Below are 20,302 nucleotides of genomic sequence, written 5' to 3' on the forward strand. Positions count from 1 at the left end.
ACAATTTTCTCGGGATTGGGGTAAGATATAAGTATGAACTATGAGGTCATTCAAGATACACTCTTTAAAAGGCTGGCAAGTGAATAATGAGGCTTCATGAACTCGCCGGTGGATTATACGGAGCGGAGAGTTGCTTCCAAGATCCGTATATAAATATCGTAAAAGGAAGTTTCTCATCCGGAGATTTGCCGTTTAAGAAACGTTGTTGTTTAATATACCAACCAAAAAATAATCCATGCATTTTTAGATTAGACTCAAATTTTAATGCATCTGACTTCAATAACGTTGTTAGTTTCTTCAGATCGAAATAAGAATCAAAATTTATTTCGAGGAAGTATTTGTGTCTATAAGTATGAAAGTGATCTAATTGTAAGTTGAAATATAAAACAAAATGAATTTATCAATTATTTCACACCACATTATTTTAAAATAAGTAAATTCAATGTAATTTTCACGATATTGTCGAAAATGAATCGTTAGATAATATTTGTTATTTCAATATTATATAGAATTCATATAGTATTGAAATGTAATTCTTTAAATATCTCGAAACAAGAGATATATGACTTATTGTTAGACCACTTTCATAATTATGGGTACATTTAAATGAAAAAAAGAAACTCGTGAACAAAAATAAAAAAGAAATAAAATAAGAATTGTAAGCTTACTTTTGTTTTTTCTCTCATGAGAGGATCACGTTTTCTTTAGACAAGAGAGAGAGAGAGAGAGAGAGAGAAAAGAAAGAAATAGAAGGAGAGGAAGAAGATGGGCAGCCTAAACTTTCTGTCATTTTCCTCATCTACTTCTTGGTCATAGAAGCCCATTTCAGGCGCAGGTTAACATAATGTAAAAACTTTTATGGCAATTGATAACGCCCGCTGCCATTCTACTAGCACGTTCGTGACAGCGCGAAATATATATAGGGATTTTTCCTACTAACTTCAATCGTCCGAACTTCCTTTCCAACATACGTTACTACAAAAGTGAATTAATGCGACTCCACTGATTTACAATTTTATTTTCTTTTTTTTCTTTCTTCCTTTTTTTCTCCCTTTCTTTCTAAGAATCTTGAGACGTAGAATATAAGACTAATTTGTAAAGAGGAAAGAAAAATTTAGCCTGAATCTCACTTTTAAATACGTTATTCTTATTATTTTCAAATAATTTATCTTTAATATTTAAATAAAATATGTCACAACGAGTATGAATTCATTTATCATAATTAGAAAGGTTGTAATAGTCTATACGGTAAACTTCAACGATATGAGTCTAATAATGTTTAATAGTACGTCTTCTAGTAATATAGCTGAAGAAGAAAGCTTGGATGAAATAAGAGAACGTTAACAATCTAGACGAATATTTAGGACATTTGTCTAAAGTCTCGTGAACACCAATGTATTTGTCTTTCTTCGTGTCTTCTGTACCTTCTCCATTATCATTTTCCATTTCCCTTTCTCTCTCTTACTTTCGTTGGTACCTTAATTACTTGTCATAAAGTGGCAGCCACGCTATTTCCATTTCTTCGAGTTAAAAGTAGAATAGCTACTCGAAACGAGCAGAGTCCTTGAAATAAACTTTAATATTATAGATATATTACAAATTTTACAAGAACGTCTTAAAGCCGATATACGATCGGAAACGATCGTAAACTCTTAACGCATATTTGAAATGCGCGCCATAGTCCTGTAGAAGTTCACACCTTAGTCTTGTAGGGAGTTTCAAAGCGCTAATATTCACTCCCCCCACCATTCCTACTCCCACCCACTACGTGTTCCCTGCTGGGCCCATTAGTAAAGACACATATTCTATTCTTCCACTGGACATCTACGATAACACATATTAGACGAACAAGAACCAATAAAGAAGTGACAAGGAAAATCAAGAACAATCACTCTTTATATTATCACAAATCTGACAAAAAGTAAAGTAAGCGAAATGTATAATTTTATTGGCTCAATTAGGTGTTTTGTTTCTGATTTTAATTTAATCCTTTATCTTCCTCATTATCAGCTTATCCCGATTAGCAAAGGACTCTATTTTAGTTGATGACTCTATTTTTAATACAAGCGACGAAGAAAGAGCTTTCCAGCAAGCTACTGCAGTTTCTTTCAATGAATAACCGAAATATCTTCTATTATCCTAATGTCTGTTTTGCCGTTGTTATGAAATATAAACATTGAAAAAAAAAAGAGAGGGGAGATCAAGGGAATACTTCAGTATAAACGGGAAGAAAATCAGAAGGAAGCGATTAAAATGCGTTGAAACAACTATCCCTTTTTGAAGTAAAAACTTCTTTAAAATAGGTGTAATTTGAAAAAAAAAAACATGTGTGAAGATCACACGTGTTAAAAGTGAAACCTTCAAACAACTAAGTTTCGAGAGAGTGAGACGAATGCACAGTTTCAAGAGTAAGATAATTGTAGGATTTATTTATTATAATATTGTTACCATCTATAACAAAGGGCACCAGTATGATCGGTGGGTGGAACAGCTGATAAAAAGTACGCTTTTCCAAATTCAAGCAATAAAAGAGGAATGCTGAATGCGATAGTCATAGATAGACACCAAAGTCTTAGGATGTTTATTGAGGGAAATATAATTCAACCTAAAATAAGTAAATATAGAATATCCTTTTTGAGAAACTTAGGTATAAAATTTTATTAGTTACGATAATTTTCGAATTCTCACTTTCATCTAAATTTTTGCGCTGTCTAATAAACATTTTAGGAATGAAAAAATAAAAACGTTACGAAAAACATATGGAAAATACTGCTAGATTGAACGAAGGTTCTGGTATAAATGCAATAAGAGATCTAATAGAGATTTTTTCTAGGAATGCTTTTTCAACTGCATAGCCTGCCACACTTTGAGATCCTTATTATTTGTAACATATTTCGTCTTTATTCTTTGAACAACAAATTTATCTTTCTAAATACTCTCGTCTAAATAAAGACCTGAACAACGAAAAATCTAAAAAATTCATTGAATCGTATCGCTCTCTTAGCTTACCGAACTGTGTACACTACGAGTCTCAAATTTTAGCCCCGTGGTAAGCTCCACTGATTCACGCTGGGCGTTCAACATCTTAAAAATGTTTTTATTTTATTGAAAAATTAGTATAAGTTTCTTAAATACTCAAATAATACAATTAATAATATAATTTTCTTATATACATGGATCAGTACATATCTTTTGATATTTTTTATAAAAACATATAAAAATCAAATTTAATAGAAATATTTTGTCTTTATGAATCAAATATATTTTATAAAGAAGTAAAATAAAAATGTGACAGTAATTTATTTGCTTTTACATAGAATTTGTCAGCTGCTCCTAATGTATTCTACAGTGTTCTCTAATTCTTTTTCTCTGATGTATCTAGTAATCCTTCTTTTTTTTAAATATTTCAGACAATACAATTATTGTATATTCTATGTATCTCATAATTATTTATTATAATATTTGCGATTTAAAGAATTTAATACTAATTTTTCAATAAAATAAAAACATTTTTAAATAGAAAAGAAATGACACGTTTGGTAAAATAAAACGTACCAAGCACCTTCTTTCTTTATTTCGATCGTTGGTCCATTTGTACCCTATTCTTTTGTCGAATACCTACGTACTTATCTCTGTTTATTCTTCTACCCTTCTATCGCTCCTACCTACAAACAGGTATAGTATTGAAATTATTCTATATGTGTCCACGCTTCGTAGTATGCAGTCGCACACAACACACACATATACAACCAGAAGCGATAACTACGAAGCAGAGCATAAAGAGGAGACCGAGAATAGGAAAAACTGTATAGCTATATTCCGTCTCATTCTCTCGCAGGCTCAATCCTATATGTTTGTCACTTTTTCTCTCATTATTGAAGTTAAAACTTCTTTAGAATAGGAAATGATTTGAAAAAAATGAAACGCTGGTTCAGGCAACGAAGCGGTACATAGCGACGCAACAGAGCCTGTATACGGAAAGGCAACGGAGCCTGTATACGGATAAGCAACGGAGCGACGGGCCGCTATGCAAGGGCCACGATTTTTATTGCTTGAATTTGGAAAAGTGTACTTTTTATCAGCTATTTAGCTTTTATCAGCCACTCAGAGACCATACCGGTGATCTTTATTATATATGGCAATAATATTATAATAAATAAATCCTACAATTATCTTACTCTTGAAACTGTGCATTCGTCTCATTTTCTCGAAACTTAGTCTTTTGAAGGTTTCACTTCTAACACGTGTGATCTGCACACATGTTTTTAGTATAGCAGTTGTTTCATAGCTCCGTTTCCTGACCGACCACGTTTATTTATTTTTCAGATCACTCCCATTTTAAAGAAGTTTTCACTTTAAAATGTAACGCGCGTGAAGTTTGCGATGTAACGCGGTGATTTAATAAACAGCAACGACAGTAAGTAAGAATTGAAAAAAAAGACAAACCTTTTATGGGTATATTTAGATCTATCTATATTCATAATCTTGTTTTAGATTCGATAATATTTATGTCTACAGTTTTTTTAAATAATATAAGCATGTTGTTTTTGTTCCTCCCTACATCTCAAACCTTTTTCAAGGACACCTTACTCTGTCTATTAAAAAATATGAAACCCACAAGAAAGCGATGAAGAGTTGACGAAATCTCACAAAAAAGGCTAAGTATCAATATAATTTACATTTATCATAAACAAGACTTCGTCGTTGCATTAGCATACAGGCGAAGTAAAAGAAAGTTAAGTCAATTGAATTGTAAAATTTTTGCTTTGACGACATTATATTTTCTAATATATTAACTAGGGTGTGGTGTGTTTGTTAATAAGCGAAGCTTTTCTTTGAGAGACAATTAATGTTTTATTATACCACCAATTAGGCTTAATCACATGTTTTATTTCTTCTTTCATTTTATCATATTTTCCCCATCATAACTTATTGCTAAGGCCACAAGACTTTATTGTTGATATATCTGCTCAACAATCCAAATTATGCCGCAATCTAGAGCTAGAAAGTTTGAAAATAAGGAAAAAAAACGATTAGGGGTGTTCCATAAGGTTCAACAGAACACGTTTATGCATTTCATTTTAAAAGACGTAATTGAATGTGCAGAATAATGTTTCTAATGCGGGTAATAATGCGAGCACTTTTCGAAATAGTAAAAGCCATCATCGTAAGTACTTAAATATTTTCTAATGAATATATTTCTTCATTAATTTTTATTGCTCATGGATCGCATACATAATCACTATATGTCTTATTTAAAACATTTATTGTTAATCTCTATTTAGATGATTCCAACAATGTCCACATATAACGATTTCAAATATCCAAATATACCTACGTCTTTGCCACCATTTCATTAATTTCAGAAAGACTTGTCTCTCCGCGAATTCCATTTATGCAAATTAACAATATTATTACTCTACAATTATTCTACTCCTGATACTCTGCATTCGTCTCATTATCTAGAAACTTAGTTTTTTGAAGGTTTCACTTCTAACACGTGTGATCTGCACACATGTTGTTCAATTATGAGATACGCGATAGAAACTTAAATGCTTTTATTTCTTACCGAGTCTTACATTTCATTCAATAATTTTTCTATCTTTGTATTATGGATTTTCACGTTTATTGAAAAAGAAAAATAGAATAACGAACTTTTGGATTCAAAGATTCCTATAAAAAAAATGTATCCCATACAACAAACCAACGATTTGTTACCATTAGAAAGACAAACTTTAAAAAGAAAGAAAATAAAAATAAAAAGAAGACTTCATCTTTTTGGGGAGTAGAATTTAAAATAGATTCTAAGAGGGTACTACACACGAAATACAGGAAGAAACAAAGAGAGCCTAACAAGGGAGAGAAAAAAACGAAATGAGATGAAAGAGTGGGGATGAAAAGAGCGTGGATCGGCTAGGGGGTGGGGGGTGGGTATAGTGTATAGGACGAAACTAGAACTGTATCCAGAGCCAGAAAAGCAAAAGCAATTAAGATAGTTACTTGGTTATGAGACAAAAAGGCGAGTCAAAACGAAGGTAGGAAGGTAATTACCGTGGTAACGGCTTGCCTTCGCCGTGTGACTGTGTCTCGTGGAGCGTGCTGGCTTCTGGGGAAATTAGTGCTGGAAAAATTCATGCCCACGGAAGATTTGCGTAAATTAATTTACGGCACCGAGCCAAGCTCCTGCCGAGGAAAAGAGGATGAAATTCAATTTCTTCGCGCTGAAGGTGCGCGGCTGGTTGCGGGAAGTGGATAGAAGAAGGAGTGGGGGAGTAGGGGAGTGAGAAGGGGGTCAACGAAATTGCTTAGGCACTCCCTGGACAGTTCGACTATGGCGATAACTTATCCGAATTCAGCAATCTCGGTTTCTTCTTCCGTAGGGCTGCTCTACGACGGCTGAAAGCTTTAATTTCGAGAAAATTTATTCGGCCACGGAGAAAGGTCTCGTTCCGAGATTCTCAAGACTCTCCCTGTCTCTTCTCTCTCTCTCTCTCTCGCTCTCTCTCCCTCTCTTTCTCTCATCTCCTCATTCTCGCTTTACTATGGTTTAGCCGGTGCGAGTGTTTTATGTAGGTAGTATTTTTTGGTATACTTTTTATGTGCTGTATACATATCTTTTCACTTTGTCTTCCTGACCGTCTTTCTTTCTCTCTTTGATTGTTTCTTTTTTTCTTTCTATTTCTCTTTCTCTTTATTTTCGTCCACATCTTTCTTATTTTATCTCATAAGAAAACTATTTCTTTGTGATCATCGGTAAAAGATTCTTTCAGTTATTTCCGACGAGCTCGTTATAACCACGTAATATTTTTCGCGACCACAAAATTAGATGGTAGATATACTTTTTTTTCTTCCGTTTCTCTACTCAGATAGCTTTATGATGAAAAATAGAATAGAACAAAATCACCTTTTCTGGTTTCGTTAGAAGTAATGTAGAGAGTATAGGTATATAGCTCGGATCGCGAACCGAATTGCACTCACCGCTCTGTGGATAATTTAATATCTTTCGCGGAATACGAACGCAAAACGACGTACGATCAAGATAATTTCATTCATATTTCATCGACGGTACGTAAGTACGCCGTGCTGACAAAGCAAGAGAAAGTAATCAGCAAATAGACTAGTAAATAACGCTTTCACAGAGAGAAATGCTTCTTGATGATAATAATGCGAAGACAGTACTCGTTGTTTCTCTTTACACCTACTTCATCATCACCTCCTCCTCCTACTCCTTCTCCTCCTTTTCTTCTTCCTCCCCCTCCTTCTTCTCTTCTCCCTCTACTCTCTCCGTTTCATTCACTCATACCACCATTTCCATTTATTGCGATCAATCGTTCGACACTTTCTCGCTATTGTTTTTCGACCTCTGTCCACGATTCATTAATCACATCTAAGACTTTGATCATTAAGAATTAAGAAACAGAAAAAGAAAGAAAGAGGCTGAAAGAGGGGAAAAGGGAAAAGAAGGATGAAGAGAAGGCATTTGCAGGGAAATAAGTTCGACTATCGCCGTCGTAGTCGTTCAGGTACAAATCGAATTGCCATGGCGTTGAACAACGTTGAAACAACTCGAACACGTCGTAAATCCACGAATGATTCTCGAATCGTCTATATCGGCAGCCAGTACGTAAACTTCCCGGTTTAATTACTCGCTCGGTCAGACGGTGCTCGTTAATTACTTCCCATTTAATTAGCGTTTACCCTCTTACGCTCGGTTGAGAACTGAGCCGTGCGCGATGTAAATCATCGAATTTGAGATGCTCCAAAGATTCGACTTGTTATTTTACAAGCTACTTTTTGATCTTTCCAATTATTCTAGTTGATAGAATAACAGGAATATCATTTTATGCTAATAAATGTATATTATATAGATAATATAATATTATATTTTCGAGGTACTCTTTGTTTTATCATATTCGCTTTCTCTCTCTCTCTATTTCGGGAGATAGAAATTCGAGCCGTGAGAAACGTAAGTCAAGCACCATTTAGATGCTTTTCGCTAATGGATCATTCCCAGGAGAAACAGAACAAATGGATCTACCATTTTATTTTTCCACCGTAAACGGAGTAAACACATCCGATCGTTTCTTCGTTTTCATCTTTCTACCCACCAGAACTCGATATTCGATTTATAATTACACGAGACAACAACGCGAAAGAAAACGAATACACTTTATGTGGTTTAGAACACATATATACTTATGTATATATATACATATACTATATCATAGATATTCGTTGAGACGATATATCTGTTTTCAATCGATACTATGCCATGTCGTGCACCAGATTCTCGCGAAATTCAAAAAAAAATTCTGGCTCGCGTGCCGACAAAACGTAGCTCGTACTATTTGCGGAACGATACCACGAAGGCAGAATAGTAGGCGGTACATTTTTGTATCAATAATGTAGAGACGCGATTATCGCTGCTAATATACCAGCACGAGGTAACGAAGAGCTAAAAAAGGGAGAGGGGGGAAATACAGTTTCAACACTAACGCTAATGACATTGCGGTTTGATCACTGTTTCGATTGTAGCACGACGAATCGTTACCGCAAAGGCTGCCAACATTTTTTTTTTATCGAACTCGATATTGTTTGTCTCTTTCCTTTCTATCTCGTGATTCTAATCGTATCACGTCAGGGAATGTTTTCTAAGCACTATCCAAATTGAATTTAATAACGTTTACGTCATTAATCATATCTCGAAAGGTTAGATTAAAAGAGAGGAGAAGTAAACTCGTAAATTTGTTCTTTCTTGTCTGTTTTTTTTTCTTTTTTAATTTTTTTTTATGTCTTTTATTCTTTTTTTTCTTTTTCCTTTTTTTTATTATGAAATCCCGTTTATTATTATCTTTCTTATCATTATAAACTCGATCATGGTATACGAAAGATATTATATTATAATGAGAATAATAGATATTCCAGAATCGTTTTCTCTATAGTGGAAGAGAAAGAAAGAAGAGAAAAACGGGAATCGATTATAACGGCATAAAAACAAAAGAGCCAAGACGTTTCACGATAATAGAATACTCGTTCGAGTCCCTTATTCCTTGTAATTTATCGCTCAATTATATGCTCACCGTTCTTAAGATCCAAGCGTTTTCGTAACTTAAAAGTATCGCGATTCGTTTAACACGCCAACCGAAAAGACTGTTTTACGATTCGTTGAAAAAGAGAGAATGATAACAAAGGTTAGTTGAAATAAAGAAATTATTTAATTATATAGAAACTCAGTTATACGGTTGCCTCTTTATTCTTGTTCAAAGGTAATCATGGAATAGGAAACGAGATAAAAATAACAAATATAATAACTGACCCCGTAAAATATATATAATTATTGGTGAAGCTTGATGTATCTGTCTACTTAAAAAAAAAAAACAACATATACCTACCTACCTATGTATCTACCCTTTTGAACAACGAGCTTGTACAACGACGGCTGGCCTACCATAATAAAACATGGCATTCGTGCAAAACGGTAAAAGCATTAAGCATGATTTTCACGTTGAAACGAGCCTTTTATAATTTTTTTATTAACTCTTTTTTTTTATATGTCTCTCTTATTCTTCTCTTTTTTTCGCTTTTTCTGTTATATTTTCCTCTTTCGCTTTTTAAACTAAATTTTGATTCAACATAAAAATATTTTCGACCAAGATAAATATCACTCGTCTTTCTTTATACCTCTCTCTCTCTCTCTCTCTCTCTCTCTCTCTTTCTCTCTCTCTCTCTCTCTCTCTCATGTTCTCTATATCACATTTGTGTCTTTAATTTTCCATTATTCTTTCGCTTCTATTAATGCAAATCAGAACAAAAATTATTCTCAACAAAAAATCAAGTTTAATTTTAAAAACGATAACAAACCCACCATAATCATTAAATACTACTTTGAAAGATCTCATATCTCATTGTTCATTCATTTATCGTCTATTATATTTATCGTGGTACCAATCGACCCGATTTTTTTTAACTACTGTTATAACTTTAATGAAAAAGATCGAAGGATACGAGTCTTCAACAGAGTATACGACACGAATTGAATAGTAATTAAATACTCGATTTAACGTTCGAGTCGTTCAGTATAACCAATATTTTTTCTCTATACATGGGTGTGGGTGAGCCCGCGTGCAGATTCTCGTTAAAAGGTATAGAAAAAAAGAAATAAAATATCATGTGTGAAGATCACACGTGTTAAAAGTGAAACCTTCAAACAACTAAGTTTCGAGAGAGTGAGACGAATGCACAGTTTCAAGAGTAAGATAATTGTAGGATTTATTTATTATAATATTGTTACCATCTATAACAAAGGGCACCAGTATGATCGGTGGGTGGAACAGCTGATAAAAAGTACGCTTTTCCAAATTCAAGCAATAAAAGAGGAATGCTGAATGCGATAGTCATAGATAGACACCAAAGTCTTAGGATGTTTATTGAGGGAAATATAATTCAACCTAAAATAAGTAAATATAGAATATCCTTTTTGAGAAACTTAGGTATAAAATTTTATTAGTTACGATAATTTTCGAATTCTCACTTTCATCTAAATTTTTGCGCTGTCTAATAAACATTTTAGGAATGAAAAAATAAAAACGTTACGAAAAACATATGGAAAATACTGCTAGATTGAACGAAGGTTCTGGTATAAATGCAATAAGAGATCTAATAGAGATTTTTTCTAGGAATGCTTTTTCAACTGCATAGCCTGCCACACTTTGAGATCCTTATTATTTGTAACATATTTCGTCTTTATTCTTTGAACAACAAATTTATCTTTCTAAATACTCTCGTCTAAATAAAGACCTGAACAACGAAAAATCTAAAAAATTCATTGAATCGTATCGCTCTCTTAGCTTACCGAACTGTGTACACTACGAGTCTCAAATTTTAGCCCCGTGGTAAGCTCCACTGATTCACGCTGGGCGTTCAACATCTTAAAAATGTTTTTATTTTATTGAAAAATTAGTATAAGTTTCTTAAATACTCAAATAATACAATTAATAATATAATTTTCTTATATACATGGATCAGTACATATCTTTTGATATTTTTTATAAAAACATATAAAAATCAAATTTAATAGAAATATTTTGTCTTTATGAATCAAATATATTTTATAAAGAAGTAAAATAAAAATGTGACAGTAATTTATTTGCTTTTACATAGAATTTGTCAGCTGCTCCTAATGTATTCTACAGTGTTCTCTAATTCTTTTTCTCTGATGTATCTAGTAATCCTTCTTTTTTTAAATATTTCAGACAATACAATTATTGTATATTCTATGTATCTCATAATTATTTATTATAATATTTGCGATTTAAAGAATTTAATACTAATTTTTCAATAAAATAAAAACATTTTTAAATAGAAAAGAAATGACACGTTTGGTAAAATAAAACGTACCAAGCACCTTCTTTCTTTATTTCGATCGTTGGTCCATTTGTACCCTATTCTTTTGTCGAATACCTACGTACTTATCTCTGTTTATTCTTCTACCCTTCTATCGCTCCTACCTACAAACAGGTATAGTATTGAAATTATTCTATATGTGTCCACGCTTCGTAGTATGCAGTCGCACACAACACACACATATACAACCAGAAGCGATAACTACGAAGCAGAGCATAAAGAGGAGACCGAGAATAGGAAAAACTGTATAGCTATATTCCGTCTCATTCTCTCGCAGGCTCAATCCTATATGTTTGTCACTTTTTCTCTCATTATTGAAGTTAAAACTTCTTTAGAATAGGAAATGATTTGAAAAAAATGAAACGCTGGTTCAGGCAACGAAGCGGTACATAGCGACGCAACAGAGCCTGTATACGGAAAGGCAACGGAGCCTGTATACGGATAAGCAACGGAGCGACGGGCCGCTATGCAAGGGCCACGATTTTTATTGCTTGAATTTGGAAAAGTGTACTTTTTATCAGCTATTTAGCTTTTATCAGCCACTCAGAGACCATACCGGTGATCTTTATTATATATGGCAATAATATTATAATAAATAAATCCTACAATTATCTTACTCTTGAAACTGTGCATTCGTCTCATTTTCTCGAAACTTAGTCTTTTGAAGGTTTCACTTCTAACACGTGTGATCTGCACACATGGTGTTTTTTTTTTAATTTTTTTATTTTTATTTGTTTCGTTACAATGTAACGAAATACAAAGTTAAAGTTTTTTAGACGAATGTTTTGTTAGCGAGTTTCGTATGGCATATAAAATAAAGAAATACACGAGTCCCTTGACGGAGAAACGCCATTATGGAACATTATGAACGGTAGCTTGTAGCTTTGGAGCTTTACGTTGAAATAAGCACAGTGTTAATCCCGTTATCGCGCTTCTACCAGAAGCGACCATTAATTTATGCTTTAGCTTTCGTACGTAAAACATTATGCTTAATTAAAATTTTATCCTGTATCACAAAAGTTTCCAAATTTTCTTGAAACAACGAGAACTATTCTCGATTGTTCATTCAAGATTGAAAAAAAGGAAAAAAAGGTCTTTGAGTAACGAAACTAAACGAATCAAGATAAAATGAGAAATAGTTTTATCTGCTAAGGCAAGTTGTTGAAAAAAAATTCACTTCTCGTGAAAAATCAAGAACTCGAGTCGCGTGCATTCGCGATTCCTTCGTTAATTTTATCGTCGTGACATTTTGCTAAACCTTCGGCGAACCTTGCATAGAACTTGACATAGAAAAAATATTTTTAAAAAATAAATAAATATAGGAGAAAGAATAAATTTACTAATTTAATTTGAGACACGTCATTTTTTTTTAAAAGTCACTATTTTTTCGTGCTTGTTCAGTCGAAAATTATTAACCGTATTTTTATATTTTTTGATGAAAAAGATTTTTTTTTTTAATTCACCATTCATTATACTACAAAAAAGCAATTATAATATTATGTGAAAGAATTAACAAAAAGCATACTTCTCCGAAACCTGATTTTTTTCCATTAATCATTTGTTCAACTAACAGTAACTTGGATTAGCATAAATGTTGAAAAATGTATGTATGTAAGCTGAACATAGTCGATTTTTATTATCAAATAATTCGTTAGGGTATCATTTGTTAACCCAACTATTAGAAAAATCTTTAATTTACAATTAATTGTAAATAAGAAGTTGAAACAAAAAAAAGAACAACATATGTACAAAAAATATATAAGTGAAATTTAATCTCAATTTCAATTTCGTGAGAAAGAAAATCAAGTAACTAGATATACATGCGTATACGCTTATTTAAGTATATACATCTAAAGTATATATGTGCAAAACTAAATTTTCATGCAAATATTCTTGCATCTGAAGTAGTTGCCATAAACCATAACCTGGAGAAGAAGGGTAGGAAAAACATGGATTTTAGAAAGAAGAAGAATAGAAAAAGAACCTATAGAAGAAGTAGATGAAGAAAAAAAAGTAGGTAAAGTAAAAGAGAGAAGAGGATAGAAAGAAAGAGAAGAGAGAATAGCAGCTTGTCTGGATGAGCGAGTATATGTACTGGCAGTAACTCCGTTACATAAGTGATTGAGGTTAAACTTAGTGGGAAGGATTCGCAAACTTCTTACAACGCACAGCTGCCAGACTCTGCCACGTTTCCCATAGTGACGTTTCACTCTCCCCCTCTCTGTATCTCTCTCTTTCTCTCTCATATCGCGAGTTTACGAGGGATCGACCATTCGGCAACGAAGAATCGACAGGTTGAGCTTGCGACGATGAACAAAAACGTTTGGCCCTGTATTTTACGAGGGAAAATTCTTAAATCTAGTAACGAAGACCGATCAAGCTTACTAATAAGAAAGAGAGAGATAGAGAGAAAGAGAGATAGAAATATTGTTTTCACCACTCCGTGCGGAAAGTGTCAACTTTCCGCCTGCTGTGCAAAACGAAGTTGCCGCTTTCCGCCTACGTCGAGCAGAAAAAAAGTATACACACCATGGGCAATAAATAAGAAAGCCTCAGAGCACATGTTTATTGACCTCGGCTTCGCCTCGGATAACAATTACATGTGCTCTGAGATATTTCTTACTTTACCGCCCTAGGTATGTAATATACTATTCTATCACTATTCTCTCTCTTTTCTCTTTTCAACTTATATCGACGAAGTATCTCTAATATAAAACGTGTGTCAAAATATAAAAGTGAACGTAAGGAGGTATATAATCGATTTTGGAAGAGAGTCGTTCAATAAAGCAACAAAGTGAATAAACACGTGCTTTCGCTATTTTACTTAAGCTCCTTAAACTCATGCGTGTATATAAGTATATATCAAAATATAGATCGTAAATATAATACGAAACACTTCTGACAATGGAACAATAAAAGTTATAAACTTGTATTTATGTATTTTAAACTGACGAAATATCATATGATATAAAAATAATACAAATTTTTATTTGTTCGTTCCCGTCTGTTATTTTATTTTCTAATATCTAATAAAATATAGAAAAATGTAAAGAAAAATATTGCGAACTGTTAACTATATATATCCGGTGTATTCATTCGTTCATGTAAATTCTGGTGCGCCGCTATGTCGTACTTCTGTTTCCTGTTATCCATAGCTACCATGCTTTACTTTTCGTAAACCCACAGACAAACTATTTCTATACTCTCACAAATAACGCACGTGGCCTGGTACGAGAAAATCACAATGAGAATATATCGATTTTAATCTCACTTCTCTACGTATACTATTTTTGTGCCTGCATTGTACCCGGAATTGTTATGATGTTAAGTTCGACATTTCGAGAACAAATCTAACAACAAAATTTTTTGATTTTTCTAACATCGATAAGTAAAATTCTTCAGTCTACGTCACAAATCTTTTATTTTTGTATTCAACGAGTGAAGTGCATTCGACTTACCATCAAAAGGAAGAAGAGATTACTTTCGATATTGTTCGAAGACGTGATGTAAATGTATGTGTGCGTATTTGCTCACAGAAATATACGATATCACGTAGATATTTACGTAAAATATATACAACATAAACGCATACATAGAAGAATCTATTTTCAAGCAGTATGTCAATAGAAGCTATTCGAAGTTGATTGTATCACGTTTGTAACAATATTTTAGCGAATACCAAAGGGCCAAGTCTCCAAAAGGATTTTCCACTGCGATTTATTCAGCTACGATAATGGTACAAAGGAAACCCCCTATTTTATTCCTACACAAATGTCTCGTACATGTGAAGATCAAGAGAAACATAGGATATGCGGAGTAAATCTAATATGAATATTCCTTTGCTGTTTTTTCTTTCTTTATAAGATATTTAATGACCGCTTCACATTTTATATGCATGTATCTGTATAATTTCGTTTTCGAAGACATTTTTTTCTTCTTTTCTTTTTTTTTTCATATTACATTTGTTCTCTTTTACCCTTATTCTATCATTTCTAAAATATCTCGATTCTTTTTAATACGACAGAAATAGAAAATTACTTTTAAATACTTTTTTAATGAAGAAGTAAAAGTTGACAAATTTTCTCTATCTATTAGTAAGAGAAAGAATAAAAAGAAAAAGAGGAAAGGAATATTATTTCCTTTTATTATTATTTTTTTTTTTTTTTTTGAAAAAAAAACTAAAAGATTCTTCAGTTTGATACAGTCTTAGGACGGTTTATAATAAGACAATAAATGACGAAGATTCAAAGTTTTCCCTCCCCTCCCTTCTCTGACTCCCTTTTCGCTTACAAGGAAAAGTACAAGGCGATGCTCGAGTATACTCTCAGTGATGTAATTAAAATGAACAATAACCTCGAGTTCTATTGCTGAGTTTTAAAAGTCCATTTCGTGACATAATGACACTTTCTTCGTGTTCTTCGCAAGCTAGTTTAAAGGGAGTTGCGGGAGGTGGGGGGGGGTAAGGGTATAGGGACGTATTTATCTCTTGGCCAACAGCAGCAGCAACAGCAGCAGCAGCACTAGCAGCAGTAGAAGAAGTAGAAGCAAAAGCAGCACTAACGACAGCAGCAGCAGCAGCAGTAGTAGTACAACAGCAACATCGGCAACGGCAACAGAATGTCTGCTTGGCTAAAAGTTTATTACGCGTTTAGCCAATTAAAAGAGGAGCATGCTGATATTATATCGCCTGAATTGAGTCTGAAAGGAAAGTAATATCGTTCTAGCCTTGAGAATATAGCCGAGAGGGTACTTGGGTTTCTGTATCTATATATTCCTTTCTCTCTCATTCCAAGAAGAAAGGAGGGAACGATTGTCACTTTCGAAACGCGTTAACGAACTTCCACGTTGTGTCATAAATGAGCGACCTAATTACCGAGTTTGTCATTATACTTTAATTTCTCGTTTCTACTTCGTACTACAAAATCATCCAAAGTCAATCTTAGAGTTCTGGACGATTTTGTACTCGAAAAAGTAGGAGAAGATGAAGAAGAAGAAGAAGGAAAAGAAAAAGTAACATATCTAATTTGTTTTACAAGAAAAACGAAATTATTCGTTTCGATCGTTCGAAATTTTTCTAACCCTCTTTTTTTGTTTCCTCTTTTTTCCTTTTATAAATCTATAAAATTAGAAAGATCATGAGAGATCTGATATTTCGCGGGGAAAAAAATAAAAAGGAAGGATATTTTAAAATCATTTGTAACGTTCTACCGTTTCTCTCTTATGTCAAATGGCGTGCGGAAGACCAAGTTTGGAAATTAATCGAATTAGGCGCTTCTAGGATCGAATTCAGAACGATCCGAGCGCAAGACTCATCTTAGAATAACCGTCGCTGTTTGACGTCAATGGCGAAGTGGTTTAACAGGTTGAAGCTTTGCATATAGATACGAATAATCCAATATCTCCGTTGAACATGGTAGGAGTTAGAATGGAATTTCGACCGTCCCCAATTGTTCTTTCTAATTAATCGACCTTCGGCAGTCACAAAGATAAAGCCGAATACTAATGATGTGAAACAATAGTTTTGTAAAAGAAAAAACCAGTTTTTGGCACTTTTTAATATTTTGAAAGATGTATATTTACATAAAGAAACATTTTTGATTATTGAACTTTAACGCTGGACATATGATGGTATTTCAAATATGCTTGTTGTTGAGAAAAATCGATAAAAGAGCGAAAGGCTGAAAGGATAGACGCTCCTACACCTGTCTTCCTATATCAAAACTTTTACGTTAAAGGAACATGATAAATTTTCCGTCTGTTTTTCTTTCTCCTTTTTCCTTCCCTTTTCTCTCACTCTCTTTCTCTCTCCCTTTTTTCCTTGTCTGTGAATGCGCTATTACTTTATGACCATATTTTATCATTCGCAAATTTTCTACAGTCATTTTCTCAAATTTCCATTGAAATATCTCGTAAGAGATTCTTTTTTACGAGAGAAATATTATTTTATAATCATCTTTGAAATATCTTTGTTTAAGGGTTCATTCTGGTTTCTACGCCGAGAAAAAAGGCTATTTTCACGATTTTTTTTTAGGCTTAGTAGGATACATATACATATGAAAGTTGTTGGGTATGATAAATACACTCTAGAAGTACAAGAAAAAAATTTTTTTTTATTGTTTTTAACGTTTTTTGACATCCAAAATGGCTGACAAACGTGAACCCGTCAAAAAAAGGTATGCTGTTGGCGGGCATCGAAATTTGAGAACGGGTGGTCTAAAACAAAAAAATTAAACGGTTTTAAATTTAGTATGACAATGGCTATCGGGTATGCTAAAACTATCAATTTTTATGAAAGCAAAACAAAATGACAGCCATTTTTCGAAAAAAAAAAAATCTTTGATTTTTTTCGCAGTTTTTTGTAAAAAAAAAATAGTAAAAATTAATATTTTGACTTGGTTGTAGCATGCAAGATAGCCATTCATGTGTAGAGTATGTGGTTAAAATTTCAGAAGGATCGGTTGAGTAGTTTTGGAGATATCATGCCCGCCAACCGAAAAAACGTTGTTTCGAGAAAAACGCGTTTAAAGTTTCTTTTAACAAATTTTTAAAAAGTCTGACTCTACCTTATTCTGCGATGCCTGCACCATACAGTATGCCTTCTGCTTCTTCAAAATACTCATTTTCTTCAACTCTAACCTTTTTTTGTTGTGTCCTGGCCTCTTTTAAAGATTCTCCGCTCAAACGATTGGCTGAACGCACACGCGTGTTGTCGCGGTGACTAGCGTAATTGACTGCGATAGGGCCAAGTTTTATCTCCAAAACGTGCATTATTTTTAGTATTGGATCAAAACCTTCGTTAAATATACAAGCTGCCAATTGACAAGCTATTTCCACAATTTTTTTACCATTAAATAGATGTTTAGGCACCATAGCCCAAACGCATTTGTTGAAGCACTCATTATTATTTTGAGTGTTGCCACCTAAACATCTTTCAAGCAATTCTGGTTTTGTCAGGTCTTCGTACACTGGCTTTAATACTTCTTGGACATCTTTAGCGAGAGGAGGAGGATGTTTATAAGTATCAAGGGTTTTAGCTGCCTCAACTTTACGATACTTACACCAGTTGCTAGAACAGTATGTATGTTGCGGGTCATCATCAGTAGAAATTTTGTGATAGTACCCCGCCCAAATTTCCTTTCTCATGTTCTCAATTGAATTTTTATTTCTTTGAACAGCTAACCCATAGTTAGTTGACAATTCCTTCATCAACTTTATAGTCAATCGTTGAGTTTTAATCACTGGAACACTTTTTTTAATAACTTTTTTCTTTTTTACAACTTTCTTCGGTCCTTTTTTTGCAGCAGGTTTCTTGGCTTCCGCTTGTTTCAAAGCTTTTCTCTTTTGAATCAGTGCTTTTCGTGCTTCATTAGCACGGTTGAAAACTCGTTTGGCAACATGTAAAATACACTCGAATTTTTTGATAACAAAATCTTCGCCGTAGGGAAAAACATTTAGCAACATTTGAAAAGTTTTCGTGTCGCCATCGCCGATATAAAAACCATATTTTACGGAGAACTTCTTGAGTGATCGAAGAAACATCTCCACGATACCATCAACCTCCATCTTCCCGGCACTACCTTCATAGTTTATCGTACAATGCGTTTTATGCTGTTCGTACCAGGCAAGATAGTTTACTTCCTTCACTTTTCTTTTCCACATCTCACATCCTTTACAGTAAGTTGACCTTATAGAAACGACGACAATTTTTCCACTGTATTTTAAAATTAGAGAAACTATTCAAATCAACGAAGAGAATCCTCTTTTGGCCTAAGAGCCGTCGCCAGAAACAGACAGAATATCCTCTGGTTCTCCTCGTATCTTGTTTTCGAGTTGCTCTTCGGTGACGGCTTTATGCGACACTACGTTAAAAACAGTATTGACCGCGATTAGTATAAAGTCAACGATTCCATAATATGCAGAGATACTTAAACCTTTTCCGAGGTCCATAAGTTTGCAAAACATATTTATACCATGCACACCAATACCAAAAAACCTTTCCAAAAAAAAAGAATATAGCGAAAAAAACTGAATACTAGTTTTGTTTTCCTACGCCATTCTGAATAATATGCAGAGACATTTCCACTTAAACAACCGTTTATGGTTTGTCTCCTCTCTCTGTAATATCTCTGTGTTTTGGTCGCAAAATAATATACTTAGACTGCTCGGATCGTTCTAAAATTTTTGTATGATAATTCTACATATGTCTACTTTCGAAAAATGCAAAAAAAAAAAAATTAATTTTTTCAAAATTATAAACCAGAATGAACCCTTAATATGAAATTTTTTCTGTTTTAGTATTTAAGAAAGAAGATTCCAGTTGTGCAGTGATTTTATTTAAACGACGCATACGTAATATTGGAAGCTGAAACTCAAAGTACAAAGCGTATATCGCTTTTAAATCCGTTAATGCTGCTTTGGAAAAGCAATTTGCATAGGTTTCACAGATACCTAGATACTGCTACGTATATACATACATTGTTCGAGTTATCATTGCGACAGTCAGGATCCTCGCTGCTGTTAATCCTTTGGACTTTACCTGTGAAGCTTCACCGCTAAACACGAGCATTTATATGATGTCGTGTTTGCTTTCCCTCTATTGTAGAAGAAGTCCCTTTTAATTAGAATTTTATATTACTTGAAATAGAATATTTATATGTACATACATATTACTTTTTCTTTCTTTTTATATTAAGTTTTCTTTACCGTTACGTAATACATACGATATAAATATTCAAATTTTAAGTTAATGTTAGAGAAATCGATAAGTAATATTCTCTCTCTCACTCTCACTTTCTCTTTTTATTTTTGTTTCTTTCTTTTCTTTTATCTTTTATCCCTTTTCGCATCGTTTTATTCGAAGAACTTTTATTATTCCTTCTCAACGATATAGCCGCAACGA

At 33.4% G+C, this 20,302-nt stretch overlaps 2 protein-coding genes across 5 annotated transcripts in view; both read right to left on the reverse strand.

Annotated features, from left to right (window-relative positions):
* The window catches only part of LOC107074147 (Protein tyrosine phosphatase 99A), a 431,245-nt gene that overhangs the window by 279,941 nt on the left and 131,002 nt on the right, over window positions 1-20,302 (reverse strand). The window lies entirely within an intron of this gene.
* Window positions 17,380-19,652, reverse strand: LOC149030977 (uncharacterized). Its single transcript, XM_089177267.1, has 2 exons — window positions 17,967-19,652; window positions 17,380-17,616 (listed from the first exon to the last, which is right to left on the reverse strand). Exon 1 carries the CDS (start codon window positions 19,060-19,062, stop codon window positions 17,968-17,970), a length of 1,095 nt encoding a protein of 364 aa, XP_089033393.1. The 5' UTR covers window positions 19,063-19,652; the 3' UTR covers window positions 17,380-17,616; window position 17,967.

Source organism: Polistes dominula, unplaced genomic scaffold, assembly GCF_049000335.1.
Source record: "Polistes dominula isolate Pdom_NZ unplaced genomic scaffold, Pdom_raw_medaka contig_20, whole genome shotgun sequence".
In the NCBI taxonomy this organism is placed as follows: Eukaryota; Metazoa; Arthropoda; class Insecta; order Hymenoptera; family Vespidae; genus Polistes; species Polistes dominula.